Source organism: Balaenoptera ricei, chromosome 4 (assembly GCF_028023285.1).
Source record: "Balaenoptera ricei isolate mBalRic1 chromosome 4, mBalRic1.hap2, whole genome shotgun sequence".
Lineage (NCBI taxonomy): Eukaryota > Metazoa > Chordata > Mammalia > Artiodactyla > Balaenopteridae > Balaenoptera > Balaenoptera ricei.
This window is the reverse complement of record NC_082642.1, coordinates 24467164-24485069: the sequence shown is the minus strand read 5'-3', so window position 1 is coordinate 24485069 and position 17906 is coordinate 24467164. Positions and strand designations below refer to the sequence as shown.

The following is a 17906-nucleotide window of genomic DNA, read 5'->3' as shown; positions in this document are numbered from 1 at the left end:
GAGGGGGGCACCTTCAGTGTGGCCTCTCCCTGTGTTCCCACTCAGAATTTTCAGCCTCAGCTCTTCACTCTGTTCCCTCTATGAATGCAGCGTTCAGGAAAAGGAGCGTCACTCCACCTTGGGAACAAGTGATTTGGAGCTGAGGGTAGTTTCAGCTGTGTGCCAGGCTCTTAGTCTTCATGCGGCTTCCACACCCTCTTCACTGGGCCTCAGTCTCTCCTTTTCAGTCCTTATCTCTTAATCTTGGGCATCCCTATGAAGCAAGTAGCAGGGACATGTGAGAGGTTTATCAAAGAGATTGAGTAAAAGGTCACAAAGAGTTCATGTTGCTTACAACTTGAATTGCATGAGAGGCTGTGGATCAAAATATTTAAGAAACACTGATTCACTCATTTTCTGTTTCGAATATAACTTGCAAATGTGGTCATTTATCATTCCACTTCTTCCATCTCTAGGAAAACTACCAGTTTCAGGAGTAAGAAGAAGTGGGATTGGCCTCGCTGTGGCTCCAGTGCCCGCTTAGGCGGGGGCAAGGATCCCTGGTTCTCCACCAGCTGCACAATTAGAATCCCTGGGGGCTTCCCTCTGTCCCTGGGGAGTCTGATTTGATTGCTCTAGTATGTTCCTCCAGGGTTCTAATGTGCAGTCAGGGTTAGAGGTCCTAGATTCAGTTCTTGGTTTCCAGCCCTGGCTTATCATGAGAGCCAACTTGAGAGCCTTTTAAAATTGTCCCATCTAAGAACCTGGAATTAGAATTCCTGAGGGAAAAACCTAGGAATTTATTTTAAAAATAGATTCTGACCATCAGCTGATTTGGGAAACACCAATCTTGGTTCTTCTGGATATTTCTTCTAACCCTTGTAGTCATCAAAGCAAGACAGAATTATCAACACAGTTAAATGAGCTGTTCAATACTTCAGGCCCTCACAGGTGAGGTCGAATGTATTACTTAATGCATGCTTCCTGAAGCAAGGTGTAAAGTTCATCAGAAGTTCTTAGAATACCAGGCTTCCCCGTGGAATGAGCTTGTCTGCACAGGTCTTACCTGTGACCTTGATCCATACTCTTTAAGTGATGGCTTCCCCTGTTTTATATTGGCCCATCCCACTCTTGCCCACATAATTTTTCATGTCATAATTTTTATTCCAGCTGCACATTCAACAGTCTGTATCCTCTGGAATCGCTTGACATAAATTATGTATTTTCAAAGATTAAACCAAACCACAAATTAAAACTGTCTTCATACTAGCACAACAATTAAAGAAGGCTTTATGTGGATTGAGGTGGGATGGGAGGAGCGAAGGAAGGGGAATGGGGGAAAAAAGAGAGTTTGAGGTTAAAGGTCTGTGAATGAAAAATGTTGCCTGTCATATTAGTAAACAGAGGATGTTGCAGCCATCAAGCCGCTACAGCACCCCCAGTGGTGAGCCCTGAGGGAACTCAGGTTGGAGACAAATGGGCTGCCAGCTGCCAAGTCCTCACCACTGCAGCCACCCCAGTGGGGCACCCTGAGGGGGCTCAGGATGGGAAAGAACAATATAATGACCCTAGACCTGAGGGTGCATATCAGAGGAATGATTTCAATGAGCCCAGACTCTTGCATCTTCCCAAACAGAAAAGCTCTAAATTCCTTAACTTGAGAATTTGGTTTTCTTTAATAACAGTGATCTTTTGATGTTCCAGCTACCTGGCCTTTGTTGCAAAAACCCCTGTGTATCCTGGCTCCTCCATTACCTCTTCGGAGCATTCCCTCAGAGCTACCTGAGAGGCTGCTTCCCGGGCTTGAAGTCCTCAGAAAGTCTGCCAAATAAAACATAATTCTCAACTGTTAGGTCGTGCATTTTTTTCAGTCAACAGGTCAAAATTCAAATTTAGCAGTTACTATGATATTATGAATAATTTCACATACTGAAATGTATTCCTTGTTCAAAACGTGCATCATGGGTTTAAATGCTCTTTCCACATGTAAACATTCTGATAAGAGTTTTGCCTGTTTCATAAGGCCTTGCCTCTCTTTCCATTGTAAAAACTTGGTACATCTTTCAGAACAAATGCCTGCTACCCAAAGAAAATAAAGATGTTTTTTTAGATCCCCAAATTCAATTTCTGAGGGTGTTTCTCAGGCGCTGCTAAAGAAAAAAGAAAGATGCGTGAGTTTCTTTGTGGACAAAGAACCTGTGGACAAGAAATAATCTTTTTCATAAGCAGTGCAGTCAAAATGATAGAACATGCTCCTTTAGTATTTGGCATTGCTACAATATCATTTAATTCCTTGACCTCAGTGTTCAGTCTTTAATACCAAAACTATAAAAAGGGAAGTGTGATACATATTCTTCACCTCGCACAAGCACCTTTCTGTCTCCTTAAATGAGATAAGTGGTCTTAATACACTTTAATGCTAGAAGGAGGAGGTCTTTGTCATTCTAATATGCCTCAAACTTCTGGACCCGTTTTTACCCTGCTGCTGACTTCGGTGGCTGTGCACAGCAGAACACCCTCCCCCAACAAACTCAAAGTCCAGCTGGTCTTGAGGAACATTCAAGTAGTTACTTCTCAGTCCTCCAAGCAGAATCCACATCGATTGATCCCCTTTTGTAGGCTTTTCCTTAGCAGGAGATGAATAATTTTTACCCTTTTGTTTGGAATTCACCATCTCAGTGGATCTGACAACCTCCAATATTTTCTTTTCCTTTTCAGAGAAGGAAATAGGAAGGGGAGGAGAGGAAAGGAGCTCTATTGAAGGTGTTTTTTAATCCTTTGAAGTTCACCAGACCCCAGGCCTCCTGGAAGATAGAGCTTGGGTGGAAGGCAGAGCTGCAGGTCCTCCTCCCCGCCCTCCCTGCTCCCCCAACACACACTGTGCAGGTTCTGCAGCAGGAGAGCCTTTATAAGTCAGAAATCACACAGCCTGTTTCTTTTGGCCCACATGAATTAATTGCTAGTATTTTAAAATAGGGTGACTCATCTAAAATGTCTAGCCTCTCTTGAAAATTTAGGGAAAAAATTTTGAGAGGATTTTCAGTTTCTTTAAGAAAAAACCAAAAGATACAAAGACCTGTTTTCCTGCTGACAATTGGCTGGAGACAAAAAAACACTATTTTCTCCTGCTTTCAAGTTCATTATAGTCCCCTTGACTTCCTATAAACTAAACTTCCAGACCTGACAGAAAGCGACAGTCACTGTAATCATGCTCACACTGTTGATCATAGGTTCAGAGGAGGATGAACTAGTTCTTGCACAAAAGTGAGAAAATTTGGAATAAAGACTAGGAGGGCTACAAGTTTCAAGAAAAATGAGAGAGAAATTTCTTTATGGAACTGAAGGATATTCCTGTGTTTAATATGCAAAGAGTCTATGTCAAAAGAATTTGACTGAAAACACCATTGTGACCCAAACCCAGCCCTTGTGGACACATGCACTCATTTGTGACTTATGGTGTAAGTGAGCCTGAGAAACCATCATACTTGCCTTCTTGAAGTAATCCAGCAGCTCAGGCCCTGGACTGACTTGCTGAACTTCAGTTCCCCTTGTCTTCCTAGTTCTCTCTATCCCCATATGAACAGAATAGTGTACAGAAACTGTACACTATTAGTTTAGGAGAAAGGGAGAGACGCATACAATATACCAGGTACACAGTAAGTACTTTACTTCATTTAATTCTCTCAGCAATCCTTTGATTTAGGTGCCAGCCCCATTTACAGATGAGAAAGCTGAGGCGCAGAGAAGTTAAGTAACTTGCCCAAGGTCACATAGCAAAGGTACTCAGGGGCAGGCCTGCCTGACTCTTTCCCCAAAGCATGGTGTCCCTGCTGCTCATCAAAATGCTTTCCCTGAATTACTGCTTTACACAAAGACATTAGTTTTTACTGTGGGTTGATAAGGAGCAGCCATGGCAAGAATATTCTGTTCATATGCTTATCAGAAGATTTGTCTAATGATCTTTTCTTGGAAATTAATGGCAGAAAAGGTTTGTATTTCTGGACAAAATAGAGAATGTACTTCTATTTATGCAGCCGGAAAAAAATGGTGCTAGCTGTCCTTTTTGCCTTTATTTTCAGGAAGCTCCAAGGGAAGTGTATGGCCCCATTGCATCTTATGGTAAAGTGAATCACCCCTTTCTCCATGTAATTCTGGATTTTTCTTTCTGATGTCATTAATGTGCTTTGATATGTTAATAATTCTATTGTACAAGTTGCATCTGGTAGTAAGCTTCCTCAGATCCTTTTTAAGGAGGACAAATATATAAATTATAAATAAGAACCTTAAAGTTCAATTTATATCCCTGTAAGTAATTTCTAAATTCAGTTTAAATAAGACAGTGGATTTAACAAAAAGGGCTATTTGGGGAGTAGCCCAAAAGCCTTTGGTTCTTTTCTAGCTTAGGGGAAGCAAAATTAAGAGACAGTTGGTGAGCTCTGGCCTGATGTGTTATCTTGCCTTCTGCTGTTGGGTAACAGTTGCTGACGAGCACTGAGCACTTACTGCGTGCCAAGCACAGGGAAAAGTTCTTTGCATGCATTGTCTCAGTCTTTGCAGCAAGCATATCAAGGACCGTTTTTACCCCTTACAAGAAATTCAAGGATCAGAGAAGTCAAGAAACTAGCTCGAGGTCTTGGAGCTGGTAGGTTTGATCTTGAATAAAGACTATAACTTCTTGACAAAAAAATTAAAAATAAATAAAACACTACCAGGTACATGGAGGACATGAAATAAATTGTTAAATGACTAAATCAAGAAGTGAACAGAATTGATATGATTATCACATGAGGACTTTTTTTTTTTTTAAGATTTTTTTGATGTGGACCATTTTTTAAATCTTTGTTGAATTTGTTACAATATTGCTTCTGTTTTTTTATGTTTTGGCTTTTTGGCCATGAGGCGTGTGGGATCTTAGCTCCCTGACCAGGGATCGAACCTGCACCCCCTGCATTGGAAGGTGAAGACTTAACCACTGGACCACCAGGGAAGTCCCCCATGAGGACCTTTTAGAGAAGGAGTCTTTCTTGTTCATCATTACTCTATTATAATTTTTTTATGACAAGAAATGTAATGTCTAGAAAAGGCATGAATCACAGATATCATATAAATTAAACTTCAAATATCTAATTTTGTGGTATCAGAAATCATGTGGAGAATAAAATCATTATTTCTACTTAAAAAAAAACAAGAAAAAAGACTATGACTTCTTGGTGTCTGTGTCCTTACCTGTAAAATGGAGGCAGATGCTGCTTTCCAAACTTCTTCACAGGCCTGTGATGTTAGTTGATATGACAACTCTCCCATTTCTTGCCCCCCTCACTTTCCCAGAGGGCACTCTGAGGGTTGGCCATCAGCTTATTCAGATCTTCCTTTGTCCCAAAGAGATGGTGAGCCATTGTTCTGTTTCGTTCAGGCTCTACTATTGGCCTGGATTGTAATCATTTTCATTCTTTGCTCCACAAAATATTTTAAAGCTGAACTCAAATACCATTGATTTTCATTACTCATAATAGTTATGTTCTATAAAGTTACCATGAATTCTGAAAGAATGAAGACTGAACCAGTGCTCCTAACGGAAATATACGGTTAGGTTCCTATGAGCTCTGGTCACATTTGTGTCAACTGATCAATATATAGTCTTGTTTATATGTGTTTCTGTCTAAAGACAACTTATGTAATATACATTGTTAATTCATTAACTTTGAACTCACAGCCAACAATACTATAACTCATGCCTGCACAAAGCTTATCTAAGACACATATTTTCTCTGTAGGGCCCTTCACAGTATTCTTGCACTTAGGAACACTAGACAACACTTCAGCACTGTACTTGGGGGCCATTTCAAACAGAGATGTCAATAAAAAGCACAAAAATGCTAAAAAGCATGGCACTAAATTGCCTGTAGAAGGGACACTGTTCACAGTACAAGAGCTGAAACAAGAAGACAGAGCACTGCCTTGCTCGAACTCAGCTGGGAGCACGTGTGTTGGGCGACTCACATTTTTGCCATTCTGCACATGTATACAAATGATGGCTAAAGCACGATGAGTATTGATTTCGGGGAAAATTTATGGATGTTAACTCTTTGCTTCTTATAAGTTGAACATTTTTTTATACTTTTTAATTTGTATTTTTACTTAATTGTAGTTTTTACTGAGTAAGATTTTATGTAATAAAGTTTATCTTTTTCCTTATTGCTTCAAACTTTGATTCAGAGTTAGCAAAGCTTCTTTCTCTACCCCCCAAGTAATCGAAGAATTACTCATATTTCCTTCTAGTATTTGTATACTTTACTTTCTTACATTTAAATGTCTGCCTCATTTGGAGTTTATGCTCATGTGTGATATTTAGAATGAGTACAGTTTTATCTTTTTCCATATTACTCTGCCATTATCTCAAAATGTGTACTTAAAAGCTCATCTTTTTGCCCACTGATTTAATAATGCTGCCTTTGTCATATCCTAAATATCCATATATGTATAATTTGGTGTATTCATGTGCCAATTTCAAATTGTTTTAATTACAGAGGCTTTTGAGGATGCTTTAATGTCTGGTAGGCCTGGAAGTTCCTCTCTCCCTGACCCCATCTTATTGGGGTTTTTTTGGTTTTGTTTTCCAGGATTTTCCTGGCTATTCTTCCTCATTTGTTCTCTATGAACTTGTCTTTTCAAGTCAATTTACATATCAAATTCAGAGCTTTTCATGTGGTTGTTTATTACTTTTTTCCTGCTACGTGGACATTTCTAATGGGAACATTTTAAGCGGTCTATGAAAGAAAGAGATTTCCCTCCCGAGTCAGTAGAATTGATAGGACTGTTCCATTTAAGCCAAAGGGAGAGGCGGGGTTCTATGAGGCTCGCTCTTGTTAAGGAGTGGTTCAGGACCAGTACATGCCTCTTTGCCCTGGAAGCTTGCTTGCGGCCTGTTTCTCTAGCCATGTGGCTGACAGGGTCTTGGTGCTCTGGCTGGCTGTCAGGCCTGAGCCTCTGAGGTCAGAGAGCTGAGTTCAGGACATTGGTCCGCCAGAGACCTTCTGGCCCCTCGTTATATCAATTGGTGAGAGCTCTCCCACACATCTCCATCTCAATGCTAAGACCCAGCTCCACTCAACGACCAGCAACCTCCAGTGCTGGACACTCCATGCCAAACAACTAGCAGGAGAGGAACACAACACCACGCATTAGCAGAGACGCTGCCTAAAATCAGAATAAGTTCACAGACGCCACAAAACACGCCACCAGATGCGGTCCTGCCCACCAGAAATACAAGATCCAGCCTCATCCATCAGAACACAGGCACCAGTTCCCTGCACCAGGAAGCCTACACAACACACTAAACCAACCTTACCCACTGGGGTCAGACACCAAAAACAATGGGAACTACAAACCTGTAGCCTGTGTATAGGAGACCCCAAACACAGTAAGTTAAGCAAAATGAGAAGACAGAAATACACAGCAGATGAAGGAGCAAGGTAAAAACCCACCACATCAAACAAATGAAGAGGAAATAGGCAGTCTACCTGAAAAAGAATTCAGAGTAATGATAGTAAAGATGATCCAAAATCTTGGAAATAGAATGGAGAAAATACAAGAAACATTTAACAAGGACCTAGAAGAACTAAAGAGCAAACAAATGTTGAACAACACAATAAATGAAGTTAAAAATTCTCTAGAAGGAATCAGTAGCAGAATAACTGAGGCAGAAGAACGGATAAGTGACCTGGAAAATAAAATAGTGGAAATAACTACTGCAGAGCACAATAAAGAAAAAAGAATGAAAAGAATTGAGGACAGTCTCAGAGACCTCTGGGGCAACATTAAATGCACCAACATTCGAATTATAGGGGTCCCAGAAGGAGAAGAGGAAAAGACAGGGACTGAAAATATTTGACGAGATTATAGTTGAAAACTTCCCTAATATGGGAAAGGCAATAGTCAATCAAGTCCAGGAAGCGCAGAGAGTCCCATACAGGATAAATCCAAGGAGAAACACGCGAAGACACATATTAATCAAAGTATCAAAAATTAAATACAAAGAAAAAAATATTAAAAGCAGCAAGGGAAAAACAACAAATAACATACAAGGGAATCCCCATAAGGTTAACAGCTGATATTTCAGCAGAAACTCTGCAAACCAGAAGGGAGTGGCAGGACATATTTAAAGTGATGGAAGGGAAAAACCTACAACCAAGATTACACTACCCAGCAAGGATCTCATTCAGGTTCGATGGAGAAATTAAAACCTTTACAGACAAGCAAAGTTTAAGAGAATTAAGCACCACCAAACCAGCTTTACAACAAATGCTAAAGGAACTTCTCTAGGCAGGAAACATAACAGAAGGAAAACACCTACCATAACAAACGCAAAACAATTTAAAAAATGGTAATAGGACCATATACATTGATAATTACCTTAAATGTAAATGGATTAAATGCTCCAACCAAAAGACATAGAATGGCTGAATGGATACAAAAACAAGACCTATATATATGCTGTCTACAAGAGATCCACTACAGACCTAGGGACACATACAGACTGAAGGTGAGGGGATGGAGAAAGATATTCCATGCAAATGGAAAACTGGAGTAGCAATTCTCATATCAGAAAAAATAGAGTTTAAAATAAAGGCTATTACAAGAGGCAAAGAAGGACACTACATAATGATCAAGGGATCAATCCAAGAAGAAGATATAACACTTGTAAATATTTATGCATCCAACACAGGAGCACCTCAATACATAAGGCAAATGCTAACAGCCATAAAAGGGGAAATCGACAGTAACACAATAATAATAGGGGACTTTAATACCCCACTTTCACCAATGGACAGATCATCTGAAATGAAAATAAATAAGGAAGCACAAGCTTTAAATGACACATTAAACAATATGGACTTAATTGATATTTATAGGACATTCCACCCAAAAACAACAGAATACACTTTCTTCTCAAGTGCTCATGGAATATTCTACAGGATAGATCATATCTTGGGTCACAAATCAAGCCTTGGTAAATTTAAGAAAATTGAAATCATATCAAGTATCTTTTCTGATCACAACGCTATAAGACTAGATATCAATTACAGGAAAAAAACTGTAAAAAATACAAACACATGGAGGCTAAACAATACACTACCAAATAACCAAGAGATCACTGAAGAAATCAAAGAGGAAATCAAAAAATACCTAGAAACAAGTGACAATGAAAACATGATGACCCAAAACCTATGGGATGCAGCAAAAGCAGTTCTAAGAGGGAAGTTTATAGCAATACAATCCTACCTCAACAAACAAGAAAAATTTCAAATAAACAACCTAACCTTACACCTAAAGCAATTAGAGAAGAACAACAACAAAAAAACCCAAAAGTTAGCAGAAGGAAAGAAATCATAAAGATCAGAGCAGAAATAAATGAAAAAGAAATGAAGGACACAATAGCAAAGGTCAACAAAACTAAAAGCTGGTTCTTTGAGAAGATAAACAAAATTGATAAACCATTAGCCAGACTCATCAAGAAAAAAAGAGGAAAGACTCAAATCAATAGAAATGAAAAAGAAGTAACAACTGATGCTGCAGAAATACAAAGGATCATGAGAGATTACTACAGGCAACTATATGCCAATACAATGGACAACCTGGAAGAAATGGACAAATTCTTAGAAAAGCAGCACAACCTTCTGACACTGAACCAGGAAGAAGTAGAAGATATACACAGACCAATCACAAGCACTGAAATTGAGACTGTGATTAAAAATCTTCCAACAAACAAAAGCCCAGGACCAGATGGCTTCACAGGCGAATTCTATCAAACATTTAGAGAAGAGCTAACACCTATCCTTCTCAAACTCTTCCAAAATATAGCAGAGAGAGGAACACTCCCAAACTCATTCTACGAGGCCCACCATCACCCTGATACCAGAACCAGACAAAGATGTCACCAAAAAAGAAAAATACAGGCCAATATCACTGATGAACATAGGTGCAAAAATCCTCAACAAAATACTAGCAAACAGAATCCAACAGCATATTAAGAGGATCATACACCATGATCAAGTGGGGTTTATCCCAGGAATACAAGGATTCTTCAGTATATGCAAATCAATCAATGTGCTAAACCATATTAATAAACTGAAGGGTAAAAACCATATGATCATCTCAATAGATGCAGAAAAAGCTGGGAAAACTGGGCAGCTACATGTAAAAGAATGAAATTAGAACACTCCCTAACACCATACACAGAAATAAACTCAAAATGCATTAAAGACCTAAATGTAAGGCCAGACACTATCAAACTCTTAGAGGAAAACATAGGCAGAACACTCTATGACATAAATCACAGCAAGATCCTTTTTGACCTACCTCCTAGAGAAATGGGAATAAAAACAAAAACAAATGGGACCTAATGAAACTTAAAAGCTTTTGCACAGCAGAGGAAACCATCAACAAGACGAAAAGACAACCCTCAGAATGGGAGAAAATATTTGCAAATGAAGCAACTGACAAAGGATTAATCTCCAAAATATACAAGCAGCTCATGCAGCTCAATATCAAACAAACAAACAACCCAATCCAGAAATGGGCAGAAGACCTAAATAGACATTTCTCCAAAGAAGTTAAACAGATTGCCAACAAACACATGAAAGTATGCTCAACATCACTAATCATTAGAGAAATGCAAATCAAAACTACAATGAGGTATCACCTCATACCAGTCAGAATGGCCATCATCAAAACATCTACAAACAATAAATGCTGGAGAGGGTGTGGAGAAAAGGGAACCCTCTTGCACTGTTGGTGGGAATGTAAACTGATACAGCCACTATGGAGAACAGTATAGAGGTTCCTTAAAAAACTAAAAATAGAACTACCTTGCGACCCAGCAATCCCACTACTGGGCATATACCCTGAGAAAACCATAATTCAAAAAGAGTCATGTACTACAATGTTCATTGCAGCACTATTTACAATAGCCAGGACATGGAAACAACCTAAGTGTCCATCAGAAGATGAATGGATAAAGATGTGGCCCATATATACAATGGAATATTACTCAGCCATAAAAAGAAATGAAATTGAGTTATTTGTAGTGAGGTGGATGGGCCTATAGTCTGTCATACAGAGTGAAGTAAGTCAGAAAGAGAGAAACAAATACCATATGCTAACACATATATATGGAATCTAAAAAAGAGAAAAAAGTTGTTCTGAAGAACTTAGGGACAGGACAGGAATAAACACGCAGAAGTAGAGAATGGACTTGAGGACACAGGGATAGGGAAGGGTAAGCTGGGACGATGTGAGAGAGTGGCAGGGACATATATACACTACCAAATGTAAAATAGATAGCTAGTGGGAAGCAGCCGCATGGCACAGGGAAATCAGCTCGGTGCTTTGTGACCACCTAGAGGGATGGGGTAGGGAGGGTGGGAGGGAGATGCAAGAGGGAGGGGATATGGGGGTATATGTATATGTATAGCTGACTCACTTTGTTATACAGCAGAAACTAACACATCACTTTAAAGTAATTATATTCCAATAAAGATGTTAAAGGAAAAAAAAGGAGTGGTTCAGGTTACTTGCACCTTCTCATTTTCCCTGAGCTAATAATCAGCAAGGTCCCCACCTGTGCTGCTGTCTCTGCATGTTTGGCCAAGTGTTTTCATCCTCCTCCTCTCTCATTTTTCTTTTCTTCAGCTTTTTGGCTATAAAACTCTGTACTTTCTTAGGATTTCATCCCAGAAATTAGTTGTCATCCTTGGAGCTCCTAAATTTTTCCCTGAGGGACCAGATACAATTAATGTTTCCTCTTATATGGTTGAAAAAAGAGGCTTTTGGTAGAATCTCACTGTGCCTCTCCATCTAGCCAAAGGAGTGCAATTGACCCATGAGACTCAGCTGAGAAACCATCATTCGGTCACAAAATGAATATACAAAACTGAGTCATTTCCATATAGAGGCAAGTAGAAAATATAATGGAAATAGAAATTCCATCATCGTGGCAAAAAATATATATATGTATAAAATGCCTAGGGATTAACTCGACAAGACTATAGAACTTGCAGGAAAAACATTGCAAAACTCCACAGAACTACCTAAAGATTAATTTTGAATAAATACTAGACCATATGGTGCTTGTAGTTAGAATAGCCCTGTGTAACCCAGATGATCTCAAGTGTCCCAGATTTATGTGCTCAGGTGTTTCTTTGATATGTGAATGACATGGCTCTATTCCGTCTATTATGGCAAGTTTAACAGTTTCTTGAAAATCTCTAAGCATTTCCAGAGATGATTGAGGGGCTTATGTCCCCCTGGATCAATGTCAACTACAACTATTTCTCTGCTCTCCTATTACTTGATTATTCATTTATTCATTCATCCATTTGTTTATTCACGGCACATTTTTTACATGCTTACTGGGTCCTGAGCACTCCGTAGATGCCCACCAACCATGGCTTATGGCCCCTTTGGCTCCTACCTCCATTTCCAGTCACCCTTGTCTTAGAACATAGTCTCTTTCATTGCCCAGCTGAGCACCATTAATACAAGGCTGTTTTGTGCAAGACTTCTGCTGAAGTTCTGGAGGGTCTTAGTGGTGGATAAGTGTTGTGGGGCAGAGAAGGAGGGCAGATGTGGTGTCTGACGACAAACAGCATAAAGCAAGAAACAATGAAAAATTAAATATTATGCTTATTAAAGTTTGCAGGGAATTTCTCAGTTTATCCTTTATTCTTGGGTCCCACCTGCTGCTGTCTTTTGGAGCTGCTTCTTCATTCTCTCAGCATCTCTTGTGTATCATCTCCTCAGCCTCTCAGATTTCTAGACCACTTAATCCCTCTTTCCTAGCCTTTTGGAACTCAAACCTCCTCTTATATTATAATGGAGAGAAATTTAACTCTCTCTTTTTCTCCTTCCTACTCTGCTAGTTCACACTGGGGTTTGGAGGAGGGGATCTTTAATTTGCCTAACCAAAGAAGTCATTGAGCTATTGTTCCCCAACTCCCTACCCCATCCCCCAAAACAAGAGCACTTCTCTTCCTCCAAAAGGAATTCTTCTGATCTCCAGAGCAACCATCTTTAAAGATTATTTTTTTCCTCACCACACTTGGATTTAGAAGAGATCAGGTCTCTCCCAAATTAATGAAGCAAGTAGAAGATAATTCCAACTATAATCCCAATGATATTTTTTCTGAAGTTTAATAAAATTATCTTAAAGTTAATTTGGGGGAAAAACAAGCTCAAAGAACAAGGTAAATCTTAAAAAGAAGAGTAATAATGGAGAACTAATTCTACCAAGAGTTTAATTTAAACAACACATATTGTTTAATGAAACAATGATCAGACAGAGAAGTAAAACATAACACAAAGTCCAGAAACGGATCTAAATGAAATAAAAAATACCAGAAGAAAATACAGGCAACTATTTATGTAATCCTGAATTAAGTAATGAAGGCCTTTCTAACCATGGTAATGTGTGTGTTTGTGTGTGTGTATAGTTCTTACAATAAATAACTAAGAAAAAAAACAGCATGCTTTACAGCATGAATGAACCTTAAAAACACTATGCTAAGTGAAAGAGCCAGGCACAAAAGGCCATATATTACATGATTCTATCTATGTGAAATGTACAGAATAGGTAAACCCATAGTAGATTAGTGGTTGCCAGGGACTGGGGAGAGGGGACAATGGGAAATAACTGCTAATAAACATGGGAATTTCTTTTTAGAGTGATGAAATGTTCTGGAATTAGGTACTGGTGACGGTCGCACAACTTTTGAATGTGCTAATAACCACTGAATTGTATACTTAAAGGCTGAATTTTATGATACATTAATTATATCTCAGAAAAAATTTAAAGATAAATCAGTTCCACTTGGGGTATCATAAGAAAAAAAACCCCAGCATGCCAATAGAGAATGATTAAAGAATGTCTTTAAAAAATATTCAGTGACACTTGTTAAAGGTGGCAAGGCATACTTTATTCAGGACCATCTGGATGGGTGCAGGGACCACTGCAGTGGGATTTTACTGTGGGGGGAGAGATTGGGCTCCACCCTGAACAAAGCATGGGCAAGTGGGAATTCATAGCCAAGGAGTAGTGTGGGGTCAGTGGACGGAAAATTACTAACAGGAAGCATCAGGGGTCAGGGGCTTGGCTGAACTGGCCCAACAGGGTTGTTGCTGAAGGCAGGCCAGACTGTCATCACCTGGGGGTGGTAGAGTAAATCTGACCAGATATTGAGGGTGATTATATATTGAGGGTTTGGGGTTGATGGTTAAACTGATTTAGCAGGGTTCTTGCTAAAACTAGTGTTACGGAACTCAGGTTTGGCTGCTCACCACTCAAGAGCCAATAATTTGAGAGGCAAGTGTCAGCAGAAAGAAAAGGTGCTTTAAGCAGAAAAGCTGGCAATGTGAGGAGAAGGCAGACTCGTGTCCAGAGACCAACTCCGAAGATTCTGCTCAGCCATGACAGTTTTTAAAGGGAAAAATGGGGGGAAGACTCTCAGTGAATCACTGAGGCAGGAGGTTGGGTTCTGTATCATTCCCCATTGAGTGCAGACTGGCTGACTCTCTCTTCAGATGTTATCTTGCCTATGGTGATCTGCCTGCACTATTCCTTAGGGGGCTGTTGAGGGTAGAGAGCTAGTCATTCTTTAACTACTTCATTCTTCACTCTTCTTTTTGTCTAGGAAAAGAATCAGCAGGTTAAACAAGACATGGTATGCATTCAGGAGAGCATAAGTCAGGAGTTAGGTTAAATTGCCTAATGATCTCATTCCTATAATTAGGTTCTTTTAAGGTTAAAACGGGAACAGAAGTGGGTGAACAGGAAAGGGTCAAAAGAGCTGCTTTCACCAGGTTTTACAAGGAAGTTCACAGATAGGCCTAGGAGAAAGTTCAGGAGTGTGACGAAAGACTCTTGTCAAATGTGAATTTAAAACTTTAAAAAGACAAATGACTAATAAACCTATAAAATGCAAATTAAAGTAATGAGATGGAATATGTGCTTATTTACTTGACAAAGATGGAAAGAAAATACAAATTTCCATCATTCGGTAGGTTGCAGTCTAATGGAGATTTTCATAATATGGTATTGATGAAGGGCAATTTGGCAATATATTTCAGAAACCTTAGATTGTGTCCTTGTGATTCCATTTCTAGGAATTTATCTTGAAAAAATACTGTGTACCATTTAAAATAAAGTTGTAAGGTGGGAATTCCCTGGTGGTCTCGTGCTTAGGACTCCGCTCTTTCACTGCTGAGGGCCTGGGTTCAGGGAACTAAGATCCTGCAAGCCGAGCAGTGTGGCCAAAAAAAAAAAAAAAAAGAAAAGAAAAATAGTAGTAAAATACAGTAACAGCACAGGAAGATGTCACTACTGCTAGGGAGAAAAATTAGAATGTGTAATACATAAAGCAAAACAGACCAGTAGAAGTATACACACGAAAGGCTGAAGAGATAGGTAGTTTTTAGTTTCTTGTACACCCTTATCTATATTTTGTTTAGCTGTATTTTCCAGATGTTCTTCACTTGAGGTATCTTTTTTTTTTTTTTTAAGTATTTATTTATTTATTCACTTATGGTTGTGTTGGGTCTTCGTTTCCGTGCGAGGGCTCTCTGCAGTTGTGGCAAGTGGGGGCCACTCCTCATCGCGGTGCGCGGGCCTCTCACTATCGCGGCCTCTCCTGCTGCGGAGCACAGGCTCCAGACGCGCAGGCTCAGTAATTGTGGCTCACGGGCCCAGCCGCTCCGTGGCACGTGGGACCTTCCCAGACCAGGGCTCGAACCCGTGTCCCCTGCACTAGCAGGCAGACTCTCAACCACTGCGCCACCAGGGAAGCCCAAGAGGTATCTTTTATAATCAGAAAATAATAGAAAAGTTATTTAATATAATACAGTTTCAAATTGGTGGCGCTTTTGGGGGTGTTTTGTTTGGTGGGCACAATAACGGAACTGAGATTAGAAGTTTCTTGTTTCTCCTGTTTCAAGACTAGAGATGCAGGGGAGATGAATTGGAAGTCCTCAAAAGTTCCAAAGCCAGATTCTCACCCTCTAGTTGCCCATATGAGTGGTGTATGTAGTTTCAGAATCTAATTGATTAATTGGTAGTTCTATAACATAGACTGTACTATGGTATATTCACTCAAAGAATTTTTCTCTTCAAATCAGGTATTTTGGGCTTTACAACCAGGATCATACTGAGTGGAGTTCTTTCTGATTCTTGACTTGAATTCTGTTTCCCAGATGTAACAATTTTCTTCTCCCAATTTCCTAGACAGAATCATGAATAAACTGGAGGACAAGCAGGACCAGATGATACCATGAAGAGAAGTTTACAGGCCCTCTATTGCCAACTGTTAAGTAAGTTGATGTCACATTTCTTCTTTCCTAGAATAGATCGATGTTATTGTTTGCCCAGTGCCAGAAACTTGCACACCTTCTGGAGGAAGACCAGGGTTTGGTCAGTGAAGGACAGTACATTTTCCCTCTGCTTCATCTAGGTACTTGAAGTATCAAGCATTAAGTCATTCTATTGCCTTGGGCATCAGTTACTGTACATAATTACTGTAGACTTCGTTATAATAATTCTAAATTGGCATGTTAAGCACAATTTGAAAATGAGTGTCAAAAACGTTATTACTCTTGGTTTTGTGGCAGAATAAAGGGGGTTCCAGTATGATCCCCTCTGGGCTCCTCATGAAGAGGGAATGGTAGGCTGTGGGATTTAGTCACATAGAACCTATTACCATTCAGTGACTGTACAGCCTTTGACTTGGAATGTTTTGCATAGTTATGCGTGTTCTTAGATAATGAGTGGTGAAAATGTGGTTTGTTTAGGTTTGGTGGTAGAATGAAGTGTTCGATCCTGATCTTCTCTGCAGGTTGTTCATGTGTTTTGTGTATTGTGCCACAAAGTGCCAGTTGCCATATAGGGAGTGTGTAGTCTTTGGGATTGGATTGTCACTGAATGAATGTAAAATCCAATACCAGTTGGCAGGTTTGATATTCAGATTGACACATTTGGGACAACAGACATTGCTCACTCTGGGTCAAACCAAAGGCATTGAGTTGGGAAAACTTGAAATTCACTGTGCTTGTCTAATTCTTGCTGAGGTAAATAGAGGACCTATCTTTCCTAGGCTGAGTGGCTCCTTGTTAACTTTTGCCAAGGAAATAACATGAAAAGAGATTGAGATGCAAATCACCAGTCAGCCCTTAGAATTTAGCAATTCAGGTTATGTTGTGCCCCCAGTGCAAAGCACTTTATCTACAGACAGCATTCTGGTTGGGTGCTTTAATTGACTCATTTTTGCTATTGAATTCTAATCCCTGAAACACAGATCACGTCAGTCTGATTTCAGCCTGATGGAACATCGCCAAGAGTTATAGGGACTCTCTCATGTGCTTTCTCCATGTATTCTATAGGGTTTGTTGCCTTTTTTTTTTTTTTTTTTTAATGATAAGCTTGCTTGTTAGAGAAAAGGCTTTACGGATTGAAGAAGCAGTGTCATCAAGGAATGATTAATTCTGCCTTGATGGGAGAGGGAACATTTGAAGGATAAATAGGATTTTACACACATACACACACACACACACACACACACACACACACACCCCCTCAAGAAGGCAAGGCAGGTTTTACAGGCAAAAGAAACAAGAAACGAAAAAGAGCATAGTAGATTTAGAAGGCAGCAGAATGTTTGTTTAATTCACCTGTGCTGATTGTATGCCCCAGAGTGTGCATAATGTTATAAGGTCATATATTATCTGAAAGGCATCAGAGAAGTATTCTATGGTTTAGAGTCCAGTCTTATTCTATAACAAGTACCCATCCTCCCAGGTCCAACATATTGGAAAGCTGAAGGGATTTTCCTCAAACACTATCTGGATAGCTGCAGAAACTAACCTTGTCTTAACACTTTCATTGT

At 39.6% G+C, this 17906-nt stretch overlaps 1 protein-coding gene across 5 annotated transcripts in view; it reads left to right on the top strand.

The window, feature by feature from the left end:
- The window catches only part of TMEM108 (transmembrane protein 108), a 362221-nt gene that overhangs the window by 196978 nt on the left and 147337 nt on the right, over nucleotides 1-17906 (top strand). For 3 of the 5 annotated variants that reach the window (XM_059921923.1, XM_059921925.1, XM_059921922.1), the window contains one exon: nucleotides 16253-16338. In XM_059921923.1, coding sequence (XP_059777906.1) covers nucleotides 16299-16338 — 40 coding nt within the window. In that variant the 5' untranslated portion in view covers nucleotides 16253-16298. The remainder of the gene's footprint in view (nucleotides 1-16252; nucleotides 16339-17906) is intronic. The other 2 variants (XM_059921924.1, XM_059921926.1) reach the window with 1 other exon arrangement.